Below are 20909 nucleotides of genomic sequence, written 5' to 3'. Positions count from 1 at the left end.
AAAAGTTAGAGGGCGAATACCTATTAGGCGCTCGTCGCTCTCTAGGCTCTATTAGCAGCAGAGTATTCGATGTTCGTGTCCTTGGCGCTTCTTTAAGAGCCTCTTTTACATTCTGACTCTCTTTGCTCCCACTCAAGTTTGAGATGTCTAACTCGACCACTTTAGAGCCATAATTTCCAGAACTCGATGCTTCCAATCTGTTCTTGTACATCACTTGTTAATTTAAAACAACATCTCGACTACAGATAACCTTTCGGTTTCTACTTATCCAAGAGCTTGAAACTGAACTCATTACCACTATAACCAATGAACACGCGCACTTAACAGACTTCACATCTAACTTACTTCTATCAATAAAATTGACACAAGAATAAGAAACACAAACAAAAATGCATAGGAAAGACAAGATTACCTCTTTTCTGGTCCAAACTTCTTCATGTATCCGATTCTACAACGGAACTGATGACCTCTATTGATTAGGAATGCAGTTGTGTTTACTGCATCTGGCCAGAATATCTTGGGCAATCACTTTTCAATCTTATGTATCTTGCTCAATCATTCAACGTTCTATTTATCCGTTCAGCAACACCGTTCTACTGGGGAGTTCCTTTCACGATTTTTTCTATGCGAATCCCATTCTCGACACTATACTCTTTGAACTTGTGGTATACTCTCCTCCACTATCAGACGGCAGATATTTCACTTTCAGCCCTATTTCAGTTTCTACAAGGGCTTTCCACTTCCTAAAGGCATCAAATATGTTGATTTAGTTTTGAGAAAAAAAAAATCATACCTTTTGTGTGGAATCATCGTTGAAGGTCATGTAATACTCTGATTCGGCTAGGGATTTCACAGGCGTTGGTCCCTATAGATTACCAAGGACTAACTCCAACTTCTGTTTCTTCAAGGTTCTGCCGTCTCTCGAGAAAATGACCTCTTCTATTTTTCGAGTACTCAGTTCTCATACAGGCCAACTTCAACAGTTTTCAAGCCAGACAACCTACCCTTTGAACACATCTCCTTCTTCCATTTCTCACTTACGTGCAATCTGCATCGTTCACTACTTCTGTAATATTAATGCAATCTTTAAAGTTCGTTGTACCGTACAACATACCCTTCTTTTCTCCTCAAGCTACAATCATAGCTCATATGCTAATTTTCCAACTGCTGTAGCCAAACATCATTGTATATCCTTCAACATCAAGTTGTTCGATCGAAAGTAAGTTCCCTCTTCAAGCTAGGAATATATCTGACTTCATTAAACTTCAGCACCGACTTGTTGGTGATACTAACTCGCACGTCTCATTTTCTTAAGATTTCCAGAGGCTCATCGTCAACAAGGAAGACTTTTCCACAATCGCCAGAAACATAATTTTCCATTATTCCAACGTTACTGCACGAATGGAATGATGTTCCAGAGTCTAGCTCCCACGACTCCAACAGACTGCTTACACTCAAGACCAACACATTTCCTACGTCTTATCTTTCTTCGGTGCTGGACACTGAGTTTTGTAGTGTCCATATTTGTCCTAATTTCAGCACTGGATTGAACTCTTATTCTTATTGGATTGACTATTTCCTCTTGCTTTGACCTACCCTGGTTCTGCTTCTTGTCGCTCTGGCTGTGCTCTCCACATTTAATGTTGACCCTGAACTAGATCAAGATTCCTTCTTGCACATTTCTTCACCAATCATCATATCTCGAACATAGTCATATCGCAGTTTAACCTCCTGGGCAATAACTGCAATCGCCGTTTCGGTCCAACTCTCTGGCACAAAAGAAAGTATTATTAGGGCACGTAGTTCGTCATCGAACTTGATCTCAACCGAGCTCAATTGTGAAACTCATTTAGATGTTGTTGCACTAGTGTACCCTCTGCCATACTCAGAGTAAATAAATATCTTTTCAGATGTACATTGTTCGTTGTTGATGGTTTTTGGTATATCTCTTCTAGAATGCTCAGCTTCTCATTCGTCGACCTTGCTCCAATCGTGAGATAAGTCACGTCTTTGGACAAAATTGTGCTCTGAAATAGAAGATTTCACGTGCTTTATCCGGTTTTGATACACGTGGAGCCTATGATATAGAATGAAGAAAAAACAAAAACAAGACGAAGTCCTCCAGTTCACAAGTGTTATCCCAACTCAGATTTCCTTCCATATGTCAGATTTTTCCAAGCCGCCATACATCAAAAGACGGATAAAAGCGACCAATTGATTACTCAATTCTATATATCGCTTTGATTGGTGTGTCGGACTATGTCATGATTAAAAACACAACGCTCTGAAATAGAAGATTTTACGTGTTTTGTTTGGTTTGGATGCACGTACAGTTTATGATTAATCTAGAAAAAAAGAAAAAAAGAAAACAAAAACGAAGTCTTCCGATTGACAAGTGTTATCCCAATTCGGGTCTCCTTCCATATATCAAAATTTTCCAAGCCACCATACATTTACTAAAACTATCAAAAGACGAAAAAAAAAGCGATCAATACTATATATCGCTTTAATTTGTGTGTTCGCGCGACTATGTCATGATTACAAATTTAAGAGATAGATTACGCTCTCAATAGAAGATTAATTTAACGGTTTTTGGTTCTCACACAAGTAGAGCCTATAATTAATACAAAAAAAAATTGAGATCTCCTCTATTCCACAATTATAATCCCAATTCGAATCTCCCTCCGTATTTCAATTTTTGGTAGTGACGGTATATTTTTCATATAAACTTTTTTCCGAATCTGGATCCTAAAATTTTTGAAGCCGCCGTACATTTTGTATGTCAAGCTTTTTTCCTTTTTCTTTTCGTTTATAGTAACAACCTTCCAAACACGAATTGCGACATATGAAATTAAACGTGAAGAAGAAAATGTAATATAGTTTGCAACATAGAAGATATCGAGAAACAAAAAATCTCAAGCCTGATCTCCAAATTACAAGTTTGTTGAATAAAATTTAATGCCGCACCGATCCCTTGTAACCTGATTTCCGCAATTGGTTTTGTCACTCCATGCTTTTCCCCTCCTATAAATCGGAAGCCCTTCCGCCATAGCTGATCACACCAAGAAATTAAAAAGAGAGTGAAATGGAGCAGAAAAGCAGAGTGGTGATCGTGGGCGCAGGCCCCGCAGGCTTAGCAACCTCGGCATGCCTAAACCTCCAAAACATAGCCAACATTGTGCTGGAGCGAGAAGACTGCGCCGCCTCGCTGTGGCGGAAGAGAGCCTACGAGCGGCTGAAGCTCCACCTGGCCAAGGAGTTCTGCCAGCTCCCCCACATGCCCTTCCCGTCCAATTCCCCGACCTTCATCCCCAGAAACGCCTTCATCCGCTACCTCGACGACTACGTGGCCCGCTTCGGGGTCAGCCCACTCTGCTGCCGCAGCGTCGTGTCCGCTTCGCTCCAGAGCGGGAAATGGGTCGTGGTGGCCCGGAACGGCCGCTCCGGGGCCACGGAGAGGTACGTGGCGGAGTTCCTCGTGGTGGCCACGGGGGAGAACAGCGAGGGTTTTATCCCGCCGCTGCAAGGGCTCCACTCCTTCAAAGGGGAGGTGCTGCATTCCAGCATGTACGAGAATGGGGAGAGGTTCCAGGAGAGGGAGGTGCTGGTGGTCGGAAGCGGGAATTCCGGCATGGAGATCGCGCTCGATTTGGCCAACTGGGGTGCCCGGACGTCGGTCGTCATTCGGAGTCCGGTGAGATTGTGTCATAAATGTTTTTTTTCTTTTTTCTTTCTCGGACAAACAAATAATTTTAAAATGCGGAGATGACACTTGAGATTTAATGTACTACTCCACATTATTTTGTATTCTACTTTCAATTTTTTTTTATTATTTTTTTTCTATTTTATTTTAACTTATAGTAGGAGTATAATTTAATTTTATTATTACTAACTAGGGTTCATTCCATCTAGTTATAGAGTATATAAATATTTTTCAATCATTTATTTTTATTAATTAATAATTCATTATTAAAGTTGAGAAATTCAAAATTAGGACATAAATTTTTGAAAATAAAATAGTACTTTAATACAAAATATTATTAAAATAATAGATAATATAGTGGGACACGATGACACACAAAAATTTATCAAGCACCAGATCTCATCCAGCGTCACGGTTAATTCGAACTTAAACTTGAGATTTTTAATCAAAAACATTAATCACTGTGCAACTAAACCAACAGACATATAAATCTTGTTTTCTTGAATTAGGGATTGGAATTTGGAGGGGATTAATATTGGATTGGTTTAATTATTGCAGGTGCACGTGCTTAGTGAGAATTTGGTAAGGTTGGGCATGACATTACTTTCGTATCTGCCGCTGAATCTGGTGGATAACCTGGTAGTGTTTCTAGGTAATATGAAACATGGTAATCTTTCCAAATATGGCATTCGGAGGCCCAAGGAGGGGCCTTTCTTTCTAAAAATGGCAACTGGGAGATCCGCCGTCATCGATGTCGGAACCATCGCCAAAATTAAAGCAGGAGAAATCCAAGTATATATACACTATGTGCTGCATGCATAAGTCGACACACATAAAATCATACATTTTGCTCCCCCCACCCCAATGTGTTTGTTCTTCCATTTTTTTATACACTTTAATAATTTTTCATCAATTTTAATTTATTAGTACTATATTTTAACACAAGGTTAAGATAATAAACTAAGATTCACTAATCTAATTAGGATTTTCTTATATATATACTTTCTAATTTTTTAGTTAATCTTAATTGATTATTAGGATTCATTAATTCAAAAATAGGGCATATAATTATTTTAAATTCCAACTTTTAGTGACATAAATATTAATTAGTGACATAAATATTAATTAGTGTCATATGCCATATAATCTTACATGCATACCCTAAATTATATTTCCTAATTTTAAGATGAAGTGGGAAAGAAATGAAGACAATACATTTAATTCTAATATTAAGGACATGGGTAGAATTGAAAATTTAGCTTAATTTTACTCTAAAATTCCACAATGACACTTAAAAGAGGACCCCCCCCCCCCCAAAAAAAAAAAACTCTACAATATGACACTTATTTTAAGATGGAGGAGTATTCGAGATATATTTTTTGTAATTAATAAATAGTTATAATATAGTGAAATTAATAGTGGGACACAATAAATTTATTCCATAAATGCAAATGTGCCTGAAATTAGAATAATAAGTAACTAATTCTAACATAAAATTTACTACCTTCGTCCATGAAAGAACTTCCTAGGAGGGGGTGACACGAATTTTAAGAAAAGGTTGTTGAGTGTATTGAGAGTAGAGAAAAAGTTGTTAAGTGTATTGGGAGTGATGAAAATGTGTTATAATTAATATTGAGGGTTGTGAAAAAGTGAAAAGTAAGTAAGTATAAATGGTAGGTATAGTCCAAAAATAGGTAGTAAGTTTTTTTGTGTACGTCCCAAAAAGGAAAGATATGAAGTTCTTTCGTGGACGGAGGGAGCATTTCCGATCCAATGATTCATAGAAAAATGCAAGTTATATGCTTCTTTTTTAGAAAATCAAATATATTATATGTTTTTATTAAAGAATCCACTCAATTTCCCTCAAGATTTCTATAAATCTTATTGTTGATAATTATTATATCCCTTCTAGAGAAAAATGAAATTGTTCCTTTTGAAGTAATTAACTTAAGCATCAATTATTTTTTTACATATATATTTTTCCTTTCAAAAATAACTAAGCTTCATGTTATGTTCATCTTTCCCTCAAACCAAAATTATAAATTAATGACACATCGACACCAAATTCTCCATTTTCCAAGTTTTTGTTGTGATATATAAATTTGATTAGTTGTATAGAAAACGTAACAACACATTTTGCAGGTGTTCCCATCCATCAAGATGGTGGAAGGAAACCAAGTTACGTTCAGTGACGGGCGCACTCAAAGCTTCGACGCCATCGTTTTCGCCACTGGTTACAAGAGCACCGTCAGGACATGGCTGCAGGTACAAACAATTACTAATCAAAACACAAATATTCTAATTATCATAATAAACTCTAACAAAGTATTAGTAAAGATTAATATATCTTAATTGGGATTGTGAATCCTAATTATAGGTAAATGCACTGTACATTCGAATGCATATAAATTTTCTTCAAAACTATACTTCCTCCATTTTTTTATTACGTGTTTCCAGCCGTCAAATTACACAATCAATAAAATAAGAAATTTACATTTGTAATTTTATTAAGTATCATAATAAATGCATATGTACAATTAATTACTATGTTCTAATAAATATTAAATAAAAATAAAATAGAAAAAATATTATGATTATATTCTCAAATTTTGAAATGAGATACATATTATAAAATAAAGAAAATATTAAAATAGAACACTTAATAAACAACAGGAGAGTATATTAACTAGTGACAAGACCACTTGAGACGATCCTCTATCCCAAGTTATGGTGTCCCACTCTTTCTCCATCAATTTTAACTTCTGTGTTGTATTTAATTTTGCAATTGTTATATTAGAATTGATTATATCCAATTAGTGCTTAATTTTTATTTTTAATTAATAATTTTATTTATTATGGCTGCTTATTTTATAATTAAGATTTATAAAAAATTAAAGTTTAATTTTTTAGTTGATAAATATATATTAGGATTGGTTCTATTATAATTAATTTTTAATTTAATAGCAACAATTAATTATTTGAAAATTGAGTGTAGTACACTGTGTGTACACACAAGTGATCAGATAATGAAGTGCAATTCAGTTGGTAAGACACTTCCCCTCCAACCAACAGCTTGGGGGTTCAAGTCACCAAGGGGGAAATGGGGAACCATTACTGATCTTAATTTCAAAAAAAGAAAATATAAAAAAAAATAGTGTGACATTAAAACGGTCTCTCTCTCTTTCTCTCTCTCTCTCTCTCATAATTAATGCATGATGTGTAGGATGATGAGGGAGGGGTTTTTGGTGAAGATGGAATGCCGAAGGAGAAACCTCCAAATCATTGGAAAGGAGAAAACGGTGTTTACTGTGCTGGATTTGCGAGGGCAGGGCTGGCTGGCATTGCTAAGGATGCCAAGGCTATATCGCAGGATATCAACGCCATTTTATCCCAACCACACACAAATTAGAGCTCACTCTTTCTTCGCCTCTCTATTGTCTATCATCTCATTTCCAACTACTACTCTTTTAAATCAAATAATTTCTGATTTATCTTATATGAGAATATCCTCAACAACTTTTATAGCTTGATTTTGCCAAACATACATTCATATAGTTGCTTCAACCAATACGATAGAACATTCAAACATGGAAAATGAACGCGATGAAGAGAAATTGCTAGGGTTTTTACTGATCTATATAAACAAAGTTGATTAATTAAGCGAATTGTGATTAGGGTTTTGGAACTTTTGTGTTTGATGATACCGTTGAAGATGGCGAGTATTAATTTTTGGGATTTTAATGGATTGTTTGAAGGCGTTGTAGCTTGTAAATTTATTCGGTTTTAAGATTTTTGGAAGATGGGTACGCACTATTAATTTAAAGGGTAAATATCAGTTTTTCTCAAATATATTCAACCCTAAACATAATTACAAAACAATACCCATCGTTTCATTTTCTTCTCATTTATGGCCCGCAAAAATTTTCCGGCTATCGGTAAATGATGTGTTGCGGCCAAGTGCCATATCAGTAGTACACGTGGAATTAAAAAATAAAAGAAAAATAAATATAGAAATCACGCCTCTTCTTCCTCACGAATGAACCCTAACTCAAATCAAACATGGCATAACAGATTTCACCAATAATCCACCAAATCAAACACGGCAAAACATAATTTCACCAATACTCAAAGGAGTGAGCAAATGGACAGTAGATATAGTGTGATGGTTTGAGTCTTTTCATCTAGTTACCAAGACAAAGCCCTTGTTCGAATAAACTCCTGCATAATTTTTTATCTATTTATTATCGGATCATAGATTTTTCTCCTTTTGTCATTCTCTATCCATTTCCTGTAAATTTCTTATCTGATGCAATATACAGTATTATCTAACATCAAGGGGGTGCAAATATGGAAAGGACTGTAAATACCCTCATGGTTCACGCTTTTCCTTTTTATCCACAAGTCACAATTTCTTTTTGTTTCAATTTTTTTTTCTCTCTCTCTCAAAACTATAGTACACTTTCCTTATTAGATTTCCATAAAACTTAACTTTTATATTACTATACTTTTCCATGTACGTTAAATGCTTTTTCTATATGAAGGATATCTAGTTGATAATACGACACTATCTAAATATAGATACCAACAAAATTAGAAATGACACTAAATATATATTATGAATCTTTTCTCGCAAAACGGTACCACACAAAATCCATTCTCTTTTTTGCCTCTCTCGTTCTCATCATCTCATCTGATCCTTTGGATCGACGCTTTCTCAAAAAGTATTTATGGATTTGTCTCCTTTTTTAGGAGATATCTGTAGTGAGGGAAAAAACGAGCTAGAGTTTGAATTTTGAATGTGTAGACAATTAAATTTGTCGTCGAATTAAATCGTGTCACGTGTAAATTCATGAATTAAATATTCAATTATATTTTCTATTTTATTAAATGGGATTTTATTCCTAAATTAAAATAGATATATAATTAATATTTAATAAAATGAATTAATGGGCTTATTGGCCACTTAAGGCCCTAAGGCCCATGCATGAAGGCCCAAAGCCCATAAAGCTCACGAAGCCCATCTCTAAAATCTATAAATAGAGGTGTTGGGAGCTCATAAATGACAACGTGAAGGAACGGAAGATCGAAGAGTATAAAGAATTCTCTCTAGTATCGCAAGTTGAAAGAGGCGAAGAATTGGATAGTTCAAGTATTCTTCCAAGTATTCAAGTATCCTTCGAAATCTTCAAGCGTTCAAGTCTTCTTCGAATCTTCAAGTATTTGAGCATTCAAATCTTCAAGTATTCTTCAAGTATCTTCAAGTGATCAAACCTTCAAATCTTCAAGTGATCAAGGTGTTCTTACAAATTCCAAGAACGATCTTCCTCAAATCAAATCAACCAAGTCCCAAAGCTTCAAGGCGTTCTTACAAATTCTAAGGACGTTCTTCTTAAATCAAATCAAGTTCAACGTTCAATCCAAAATCACGACTTAAGTCCCTTGGATTGGCGTCATCAAATCAAGTATTTCAATAACCTTCGAGCTTGTTCAAGAATCAAATGGAAGAGAAGAATCAGAGGATTAACTAGATATTGCAACCCGCATAAATCTATCTTCAAATCTATCAAATTATCTTTGTAACGCATTTTGTATTTTATCAAATTGAAATACAAAAAATTTGTGTTTACAAATTTTGGCACGCCCGGTGGGACATCTCTACCTCTCATCTCTACTCTTCACCAAAAATCTTGAACTATGTCTACTCAATCAAATGCAGCTGCTCCAGCTTCATCCAAAGTTTCTTCGGCAAGCGTCGGTATGATAACGCGAAGCAAATCAAAATCGATGCAAGGAGTATCCAAGCCGATCTTTCATCTTCCATCTATCCATGAAGAAGATGACAACTCTAAGAGAAGCTTCACATTCCCCACTGAAAATTATCAACTCCATGCAAGTGTCATGATGACAAACACTTCCACCATGGAGGAACAACTCTTGAACTTAACAAAGATGGTTGAATCTCTAACCAAGCACATCCAAGAGCAAGATGCCCAGATTGCAAAGCTCAAAGGAGAAAAGGGAGAAAAAAGAGATTCAAGCCACGCCAACAACGACAGGGAAGGCGAAGAAAAGCGAAGAAGATGGAGAGAATAACGATGAAGAAATCTCCAAAGATAAGCCAAAGAGTGATGGAAAAAAGCCTTCAGGAAATGACACTCTCTTCTCGTCTGGTGGCCTCATTCCCATCAACCAACTCAAAGAGTTCATCGAAGCAACAATGAAGAGTAACTCTGCTAGAAACTCAAAGTCATCATTGATCTACTCCAAGCCATATACTCGGCGAATCGACGACTTGAGGATGCCTCTTGGTTATCAGCCCCCCAAATTCCAACAATTTGATGGCCAAGGAAATCCGAGACAACACGTGGCTCATTTCATTGAAACATGCAACAACGCTGGTACTTATGGAGATCATTTGGTCAAACAGTTTGTTCGCTCATTGAAAGGTAATGCCTTTGATTGGTATACCGACTTAGAATCAAACTCAATTGATAGTTGGGAACAACTGGAGCATGAATTCCTCAACCGCTTCTATAGCACTAGAAGAACTGTCAGCATGGTGGAGCTCACAAGTTCGCGTCAATTCAAAGAAGAGCCAGTCATTGACTACATCAACCGATGGAGAAACCTTTGTCTCAACTGTAAGGACCGATTGTCTGAATCATCTGCCATCGAAATGTGTATTCAAGGGATGCATTGGGGTTTGCAATACATCTTGCGAGGAATCCAGCCTAGAACATTCGAAGAACTTGCTACAAGAGCTCATGATATGGAGTTGAGCATGATGGCAAGCGGGATCGAAGAACCACCCATCCGAGAACCTCGCAAATTCAAGCCAGAATTCAAGAAAGGAAGCAAACCATCCGATGAAACACCAAAGAGAGAATCCATGGCGATTAAGGCAACTTCGGTGAAATTCTTAAAGAGAGAAGCTGGACAAGAAGGCAACCAGAACACTTCACGAGACAATCAGAACTCTTCCCGAGACATGGGGCAAAGAAGACCTACCTTGAAAGAAATGCAACAAAAACAATATCCATTCTTAGACTCTGATGTTTCAGGAATTTTTGATGACCTGATCAAAGAAAAGCTTATCGAGTTGCCAGAAATAAAGCGACCAAATGAAGCAGGGAGGACAGACGATCCAAGTTACTGCAAATACCATCGTCTGGTTGGGCACCCCATACATGATTGCTTCATCTTCAAAGACAGGGTCATGCGGTTAGCTCGAGAAGGGAAAATATCTCTTGAAGAAGATGATACTGCTGTAAATATGGTCTCCACCGACTTGAATGACATAATAGAAGGTATTGGAGCTCTGTATGATACATCCAATCAAGTAGATGAAGAACCTGAGCTAAATATGGATGAAGACGATGATGCATTGGCAATCACATTCTCCAATGAAGACTTGCAGCTTGGATCTGAACCTCATAACAGGCCATTGTTCGTGAGTTGTTATACACAGGAGCAGAAGGTCAATCGAATTCTCATCGATGGAGGCTCGGCGGTCAATATTTTGCCACTAAGGACTTTGAAGCAATTGGGAATCCAAGCAGAAGAGCTGTCAAACAGTCGATTGATGATTCAAGGTTTCAACCATGAAGGGCAAAGAGCTCTTGGAACTATAAGGCTGCGATTGCAGATGCAGGACATGGAGTCCACAGCGTTGCTTCATGTGATTGATGCAAGAACATCCTACAACATGCTTCTGGGTCGACCATGGCTTCATGAAAATGGTGTTATTCCTTCTACATTGCACCAATGCTTCAAATACTATCAAAATGGCACCATAAGAAAAGTGGTTGGTGATCACAAACCTTTCACAGAAGCAGAGTCACATTTCGCCGATGCTCAATTCTATTTGGGAAGAACTAAAGCAACAATGGTGGAAAGGGATGTACCACAGGAGGAGTCAGGATCCCAACAAGAGAAAGAATCTCGCCCAGAGATGGAAGGTTTCACCATCCCTTTGACTAAGATTGATGCCAAAAAGCTCATTCCCCAGCCACTCAAAGATTTTGTCCGACCAAAGCAAAGTGGCGCCACAGAACATGGAGATCTCTTAGACAAAGAACTCTCAAAGCACTTTGGTCTGAAGGCATATAAACTCCTCGTGAATGCTGGATACAATCCTCAAGAAAGCTCTATGTCAAGGTCTCATTTGGAAAAGACTGGTAACGCAGGCCAAAACTCCAAAGCAGGTTTGGGATATACAGTGCAAAGCCCCATTCGAATTGCCATCAAGAGAGCCACTGCTAACTATGCTAGCACCAAGCAAATCCTGGAATCTTCAAGCAATCGGAAAACCCAAAGGGTTTCTATTTTCAATAGGATGGGTAGAAGAGAAGCTCAACAAGTATCTGTCTTTAAAAGACTTGGCAAAGGCAAAACATGGAAACGAAGCAAGACAAAAGGGAGTGATGAACTGCACATAACAGAGAAATGGAGAAGTTTGATCCCTCCTCGAATGAAAAGATACACCACTTTGATTATGTCATGTGGGAAAAAAATGAAAGCTCAAATGAAGACCACCATCTTCACACGAGATGCCATAGATCAAGAAGATAGAGAAAGTGTGGCTTCCTCTTACTACACTACTAATAGTGCTAGTAATCCAGTTCCTCTTCCTCATACTACTCAAAGTCAAGTGCGTCGTGAAATTGCAAGTCTCGATAGAAGTGGCGTTATCACAACAAGCGTTGCAGAGAATATAGCCTTCATACGCCAGAGAAATGAAAGCATAAAGAAGTGTTTTGATTGCAAAGATCATCGCCGAAAAGATGAAGACATTGTCACAGCAAACCATATCACCTCCTGCGAGAAAATGGTCGTTGGAGAAGAGAATTCGCACTTGAGCCCCAAAGAACTGGAAACTCTGGATGAAGAGAGACTAGAAGTCCAGCAAAAATTGGAATACTATCAAGCTCTTCCTTCAAGATCCTTCAACAAAGCAGTGCGAGCGCCCTCTTTTCAAATTGGAGACATGGCCCTCGCTGCAAGGAGGCCAATTGTTATCACTCTCAACGGAAAGTTCTTGAAGTACTACTATCCTTGAAGGGTGGTAGAAGTTGAAGCATGTATATATGTGTATAGTTATTTAAAAAAAAAAAAAAAAGCCAAAAAATAGAAAAACAGAAAAAAAAAAAATAGAAAAGCAGAAAAGCAAAAAAAAAAAAAAATGAAAAGCAGAAAAGCCGAAAAGATGAGTCAGATGAGAAACCAGAAATGAAGAAAAACAACAAAATGAAGCGTATGAAGACAGCTCCTTGACGCACGAGCCTAAACTGCATGTTACTCCTGGCCCGCATGAGTATAAACTGTGCACGGCACCCAACCTCAAACACATGTTGATCCTATGAACTACGTTTTGACTTGATCCCTTTCAAAAGGGTACGTAGGCAGCTTAGATAATTTCTAAGTTCAGTCATAAGTTGTGTTTGACTCTTTTCAATTTATATCATCAAAGTTATGATTTAAGTTGATTATGTGAAGCCGAATATGTCTCAAATTGGGAAGAAAATCAAGCCATCAAAAGAAGCACAAGCATTTGGAGAAGATGTCAAAATATCCATCACAAACCAAATAAGAATCATCAAGAGAGAAATGATAGAAATTGCGGTTTGCACCAATACTAAGCAAATGGGTCTTGATCCTCCAAAGTTCTCTGAGCAGAGATCAAAAGTGACTCTGAAGTCTTCAAAATTCCGCAGCATTTCCTCATCAACATGTGCAACTTTATGTTTGTCAAAATCTCTTTTGAATTCTGGGATTGCACCTCGGACAATATGAAATGAGGCACTATCTTGCTTGAAGGACAACGTCATCTCTGTCTTCCACCTCTCTATCATAGCAAGCAATTTCTTGATCAAAGCAATTCGGACGATGGCTTCATTCTCCTTGGCTTAAGCATCAAGAAGAAAATACTCAATCTTCTCGAGCCGTTGTGCAGAATTCTCCCAACTTCGTGAGATGCCAAACATAACAACAACCTCACTCTAACCAGATTCAAACAATCCCAGGCCTGAGCGCACCCAAGACCTGTCAAAGAATTGAGTTATCTGGCATTGAGGTCGGCTATGCATCGACAAATTCACTTCTCTCCAAGCTAAAGTTGAATGCGCTCGTGGAGTTGAAACACATGTTCGCCAAACATAATAGAACACCATTGAGTCATCTAGCCTGCTCGAATGCGCGCAAATAGAAGATGTAACCAGCAATCTTCAAAGGTTGGACTCACAATGGCCCAGATCCGAGCGCACCCGAAATCTGATTAAAAGCCAATTGAACCACCTGAAGTGCAAAGTAAACATCACTCAAATAAGGTCTTAGATGGGCTGCTGCCAGATTTTTTTGGATGAACTCTCTGAGGATGGTCTTTAGTCGGGCCGATGGAGATGTCAAGACTGAAAGAAAAATGACAATAGATTCCAAACTTTGCAAATACTCAAAGCATCTCGTTTGGGGCAAAATCTATCATGAAGTTGGTTGATGAGACTACGCCAATCCTGAACATAACCCTCCAAGATTGTATCACCAAGCTTTCGCTGCTGCCAACTGCAAAAAAAAAAAAAAAAAAAAAAAAAAAATCATATTGAGAATTTACTTTTATCAAAAAAAAATGTGAATTTTGAGTTATTGAATTGCAATAAAGGAGACTTAAAAAGGAAATTCTAAAAAAAAAAAAAAAAAAAAGGGAGAAAAACGAAATCAGCGTGTGCATCAGAGAAGTATTCAGCTTATTAATAATTTTGGGCCAAGTTTTATGGGTGAAAGATTAATTTAAAAAGCCCAACATTACCAGACTCCTTTTAAGAAAGCCCAATCCTTCTCCCCTAACAATCGGTTCTTTCTCATTCTCTCTCACTCCCCCTTTCAAACGCCGCTCAAGACCTCTCTCTCGCCTAATCTGTCTCTTCACGAGCTCCACCGCGAGCTGCTCCGGCGAGGACGACGGCCAGCTAAGGGCGCTGCTTCTCGGCTGTTTCCTCCTCTCCTCAATTTGTCTCCCTCAAGCCAGATGAAGGGATGGGAAAAGAAGCCCTGATTTCGTCAAAATCAGAAATCGCTGTTGCTGCTCTCCGAAATCCGGTTAACGGCCGACGCTACTCCGCCTGAAAACGCCGCCGTCCTGTAATTTCCGGTGAGCCGGCGCTGTCCTAGGCGCTGCTTCTTTCCTCCTCAAATCTGAACGGAAGATCGTAATTTGAGGGAGAAAAGTCGAGCCCTAGCTCTCCCTTCTTCCGACACGGTCAGCCACCGCCGCGCCTGAAAGACTGGTGGAGGTCGTCGCCTCCCTCTGGCTCGCTGACACGAGTCAGCCGCTGCTGTCGTTGCTAGACGTTCGGCGAGTCGGAGCAATCTCTCATAGCTCTGTCGATCCGTATTGCTTTTCAACACCATCTCTGTTCCCGTCACCCTCGTAGATGCAATTCTCCCACTCAAAAATAAAATCACCGCTGCTACTGCCTTGGCTAACCGCCGCGCAGACGTCTTGGTTCACTGTTGGTGCTGGAGTTTTCATGCCGCCATGCCGTCGAATCCGGCTTTACGACTCGCCGTGGCTACTCAGAAAATCATCATGGTTCAATCGCCGCTCGATGCCGCCCTTCTATCCCCAAAATTCTGCTGCTGCCCGTTGAATGAGCGCCGCCGCCGTTGACTTCCTTCGTCGACAGCAAGAGCTTCAGCAACAGCCTTTCTCTCCTCTGTTCGAGAACTGCTGCTGCCGCTCCGAAGACTTCGATCTTAAAACGCCAGCAGCAGATTCCTAAATCCATTGAGCAGGAAACCCCCTTCGATATATGCTTGCGGGGAGCGAACTATTCTCGCCGAGACTGTCGAAGGTGGCTCGTTTTAGCCTTGGGGTGCTGGTTCATCTCTTTATAATTCTGTTTATCAGACCTCTGTGGAGTCGTTTCTCTCGATGGAAAGCTTCGCTGTAGAGCGGGTGTGACGGCAGATTGACTTCCAAGCCCAACCCCTTGCTCTCCTCCCTCAACCGCTGCTAGAACGGAACCACGCAAATGAGAGTGGCTTTGGTGAAAAGAGCTGCACATCATAAAAAAAAAAGGGGTTGTAAGTGTATTGCCGATGATATCTCGGCATAGAAGTTACGGAGAAAAAAAAAAAAGGAAATTACCGATGCGGCCAAGCTCTTTGCCGCACTTCCGGCTGCCCTCGACTCCCTTCGGCATTCCTCTCGGCTCATAGGAGAATGGAGCATTTCAACGCCGCCACAGCCGCCAAAATTTGCTCCGATTTTCTGCAAAAATCTTGGCCGGAGCTCCGCTGCACTCAATGAAGGAAGAAGTAAGATACAAACGAATTGGTGAATGAGGAAGAGTGGCAACATTGTCTCTATTTATAGGCAAACTTCTCACCAAAAATCCTAGCTACCAAATCTCTAAACATAGCTGCCAGTGTACGAAGAGTGGAGTTCCAGCTATTTTTCCAGCTATGAAAGCCCTTCAAAACAAGCTGTTAAAGCTTAAAAGGGATGTGTTCCTAAGATTCATTTAATACGTTTGGAGGAACACAGCAAAAAAAATGAGCAATGTCATTCGAAAAAGGGAGTCCTCATTTGCTGCTGTTTCAATACAGGGAGCCTAAATGGGCCATGCAAAAGAAAGAAAGAAAGTCACATATATGAGCTTAAATAAATTAAGAGTATTGGGCTTGAAGTTATATCTAATCCCATTCATTGGAGGAAGTGGGCCGAAGATTACCTATTTGGTTAAATTAAAAAAAAAAAAAACTTGTGGAGTTGGGCTTGTAATTAATTGCTTTGACTATTTAAAGTTGGAGAATAATTAAGCTCAGACTTCTCTTGATCGGCCCATAAATTGAAGTTCGTTTAAAGGGGCACGAATTAAGAGTATTCGACCACCTTTGATTAAAAAAAAAAAAAAAAAGGGTTTCAAGTCAAGAACTCCTAAATACGAGTATAAACTATTTACAAAATTCAAAGAAATTCAAGAACTCCTAAATACGAGTATAAACTATTTACAAAATTCAAAGAAATTGAAGAACTCCTAAATACGAGTATAAACTATTTACAAAATTCAAAGAAATTCAAGAACTCCTAAATACGAGTATAAACTATTTACAAAATTCAAAGAAATTGAAGAACTCCTAAATACGAGTATAAACTATTTACAAAATTCAAAGAAATTCAAGAACTCCTAAATACGAGTATAAACTATTTACAAATTCAAATTCAAATTGAAGAACTCCTAAATACGAGTATAAACTATTTACAAATTCAAGTCAAGAACTCCTGAATACGAGTATAAACTATTTACAAATTCAAATTCAAATCAAGAACTCCTAAATACGAGTATAAACTATTTAAAATTTCAAAATCAAATGAAGAACTCCTAAATACGAGTATAAACTATTTATAAATTCAAAGAAAATCAAGAACTCCGCGATAAGAGTTTAAACTATCAAGATATATATTTCGAGACTCGTCTATTACCAAAGGCATTTCGTCCATAAACAAGTCTCGATGGGGCAATTTGTAGACAATTAAATTTGTCGTCGAATTAAATCGTGTCACGTGTAAATTCATGAATTAAATATTCAATTATATTTTCTATTTTATTAAATGGGATTTTATTCCTAAATTAAAATAGATATATAATTAATATTTAATAAAATGAATTAATGGGCTTATTGGCCACTTAAGGCCCTAAGGCCCATGCATGAAGGCCCAAAGCCCATAAAGCCCACGAAGCCCATCTCTAAAATCTATAAATAGAGGTGTTGGGAGCTCATAAATGACAACGTGAAGGAACGGAAGATCGAAGAGTATAAAGAATTCTCTCTAGTATCGCAAGTTGAAAGAGGCGAAGAATTGGATAGTTCAAGTATTCTTCCAAGTATTCAAGTATCCTTCGAAATCTTCAAGCGTTCAAGTCTTCTTCGAATCTTCAAGTATTTGAGCATTCAAATCTTCAAGTATTCTTCAAGTATCTTCAAGTGATCAAACCTTCAAATCTTCAAGTGATCAAGGTGTTCTTACAAATTCCAAGAACGATCTTCCTCAAATCAAATCAACCAAGTCCCAAAGCTTCAAGGCGTTCTTACAAATTCTAAGGACGTTCTTCTTAAATCAAATCAAGTTCAACGTTCAATCCAAAATCACGACTTAAGTCCCTTGGATTGGCGTCATCAAATCAAGTATTTCAATAACCTTCGAGCTTGTTCAAGAATCAAATGGAAGAGAAGAATCAGAGGATTAACTAGATATTGCAACCCGCATAAATCTATCTTCAAATCTATCAAATTATCTTTGTAACGCATTTTGTATTTTATCAAATTGAAATACAAAAAATTTGTGTTTACAGAATGTTCTGGTGTTACTCTAGATTGTCATTATTTTATGTTGGTGTTTCCTCTTATTTCCTTTTTCCAATTAATACTAGTATATCGCGATTTGGCGCAACTGCGAGCAATTCTCAACAAAATTTAATTGAGCTATATAGCCAACAAAATTCATTAATTTCAGGCTACAACAAGTTTCATAAGCAATTTTCTAAATTTTAAAGATATTGGCTATTGTTTATTGATTGTCATTATGTAGACAATGATAGTATCTTCTACATTTAATACTGCTTCAGATACATTATCATCAGATGTACTACTTAGAAGAAGAACAATGAATTTCTTATCAGTCGTGCGTGAATTTATCAGATATTTTCTGATTATTGAAGTTGCACGACTCAGTATCTTCTGATTATTGAAGTATTATTTGATCAAGATTATGGATAAACTTGATCTTAGTTATTCATAAGGAGTTCTTATCGAGCTAGGGTTTATGGCATACAACATCTATAAAAGACATAGAGAAGAACGAGTTATAGCTGCTGCTTCGATAATCTTTTGATTTGATAGAGTATTTTTCGTGGAGTTGCAGAATCATACATTTAGTTTACGTGTTGTGAATCACTTTTTCGTTGTGTTTGTGAGCGATTGTTTGGGTTGTGCGATTCTTTATTCGATTATTTCACTAAGCAATTGGTGAAATCATTGTGAGGGATAATTAGGTGGTGAATGAGCTAAGTTCACGCCTAGGGAGTGAGTCGTTGTCTTTCTTCTAATTGTCCACCGTTGCTGAGATTTTGAAACATATAGTGGCTTGATAAGACCGAGTCTCAAGTTCAGATAGTGGATCGGTCCCCCAGACGTAGGTGTATTAGCACCAAATTGGGTAACCATTCTTAACGTACTGTTCTTTCCAATTTTGATACATTATGTGATACTGTACCATCGTACATACTTACTTCATCCGCTGCGAGATTATATGTTTTTGGATAGGTTATAATGTTATATATTAATCAATTGGAATGCGCGCTATAAAAAATGGTAATAATACACTACAAGAAATTGAGTTTTTACCCACACATAATAATGTGTGGTAGTTTAGCCACACATAATTTCAAAATGTATAGGTAATTCACACAAAAAAAAGGCATTAAACTAATCGTGGCAAACCTTACTAACGACGGTGAATCCTGTTATTAATGTTAATGATGGATTCTCCACAGTAGTTTCCTGTTGTAAATCGTAACCTAAACAAGCCACGAGAATTTGGTTATGTTATTAACGACAGATTTGATTGTCGTTAAACTAACAATGGGTAAATTTCATCGTTACGTTTGGTTTTTTTATTTAGTGATTCTTATTTGAATTTCTTCCTGATTTCCTGTACACACACACACACACACACACACACACACATTTTAGAATATAAAATAGCAACTATTCTCAACCCATAGATCATTAAGATCTACGGTTGATTCATCACCTTGTTGGATGAATTCATGGTCCCGAGTTCGAATCTCATAAGTGGCAAAAAAAATTAATTTTCGCAATTCATATATTTACACAGCGAATTCAAACGTGTTCTACATAAATTCATACATTTTAGCTAGTTCATATTTTATATGTTAAGAAGTTTATACCGTAGCCCTCCCCTGTATATATACATATATATAGGGGATCGCTCTAATGAGACCCCCTAATTTTAGTGAGATCTAGGGCATGATCTGATGCGTTTATTTTATCAATCATATGGCTGATATTGTATCTGGAGGAAGAATTTTTTTCGCAGGGTTCGAATCCTGGAGGGAGCAGAATATTTTAAATTTTGCGATTCATCAGTATATACTTCATTGTTCATCAGTATATATGTCTTGTTCATTACCAATTTTTTAAATTTTATTTTTCATCAGTATATACATCTTGTTCGTTAGATATACATCTTGTTCATTAATATTATATGTCTTATTCATTGTCCTCAGTGTTACACGAAAAATAGGGGGTCTCACTGGAGCGCGCCCCTATATATATATATAGGTACAAAAAATAAGATATGTTAATTCTATTAAATTTATTACGTAAAAAATTAATAGAATATATACAAATTAATTAAGTGAAATCTATACAGATTTATTTAATACTCGTTAATTCAATGTGAAGTAGTTTAATGAAAATAATATTATAAATATGTAAATATGGATATGAAACATATCTTTCAATTCTATAATCTTCCAAATTAAAAAAGGCAAAAAAAAAGCACCAAATAAAGATATGAATCTAATCAACCGAAATTAATAAGATTCGGTCAAACTTAGGACGGTTACAATTAAAAGTAAATTACCAAGTTAACCTTTAGTATAATTTTTGAATTAATTAATGCCAATTACCTTAACTGTCTGATCTGCTAGATCCAAGGTCCCTTATTAATTCTTCATTCTCAAATTATATATATATATATATATATATATATATATATATATATACTCCCTCCGTCCACCAATTCAAGGCCTACTTGCCTTTTTGGGACGTCCACAAAAACAAGGACTACCTATTTTTGGTAAGTTTTTATTCATTATTTAATCAATAAAAACAAATCTCTATATGAGAGAGTAGGGTAATTTTAGAAGTGTTAATGGCAAAAATAAAATAAAATTAATTGGTGATGTGGGGGTGTCGCTCACATTAGTAGCCTATCTTAAGCGCCTAGCATATCAAATCTCTCTCTCTCTATATATATATATATATATATATATATATATATATATATACTCCCTCCGTCCACCAATTCAAGGCCTACTTGCCTTTTTGGGACGTCCACAAAAACAAGGACTACCTATTTTTGGTAAGTTTTTATTCATTATTTAATCAAAAAAAGTCAAAG

The 20909-nt window shown here is 37.2% G+C and overlaps 1 protein-coding gene across 1 annotated transcript; it reads left to right on the top strand.

Annotated features, from left to right (window-relative positions):
• Nucleotides 1-3085: 3085 nt before the first annotated feature.
• On the top strand, nt 3086-7112 carry LOC131009628 (probable indole-3-pyruvate monooxygenase YUCCA11). The gene is made up of 4 exons (XM_057937042.1): nt 3086-3694; nt 4262-4495; nt 5846-5968; nt 6927-7112. Exons 1-4 carry the CDS (start codon nt 3086-3088, stop codon nt 7110-7112), a joined length of 1152 nt encoding a protein of 383 aa, XP_057793025.1.
• Nucleotides 7113-20909: the final 13797 nt, after the last annotated feature.

This window comes from Salvia miltiorrhiza, chromosome 2 (genome assembly GCF_028751815.1).
Source record: "Salvia miltiorrhiza cultivar Shanhuang (shh) chromosome 2, IMPLAD_Smil_shh, whole genome shotgun sequence".
NCBI classification, from domain to species: Eukaryota; Viridiplantae; Streptophyta; class Magnoliopsida; order Lamiales; family Lamiaceae; genus Salvia; species Salvia miltiorrhiza.
The sequence above is the reverse complement of the archived record's forward strand: the minus strand, read 5'-3'. Positions and strand labels throughout refer to the sequence as shown.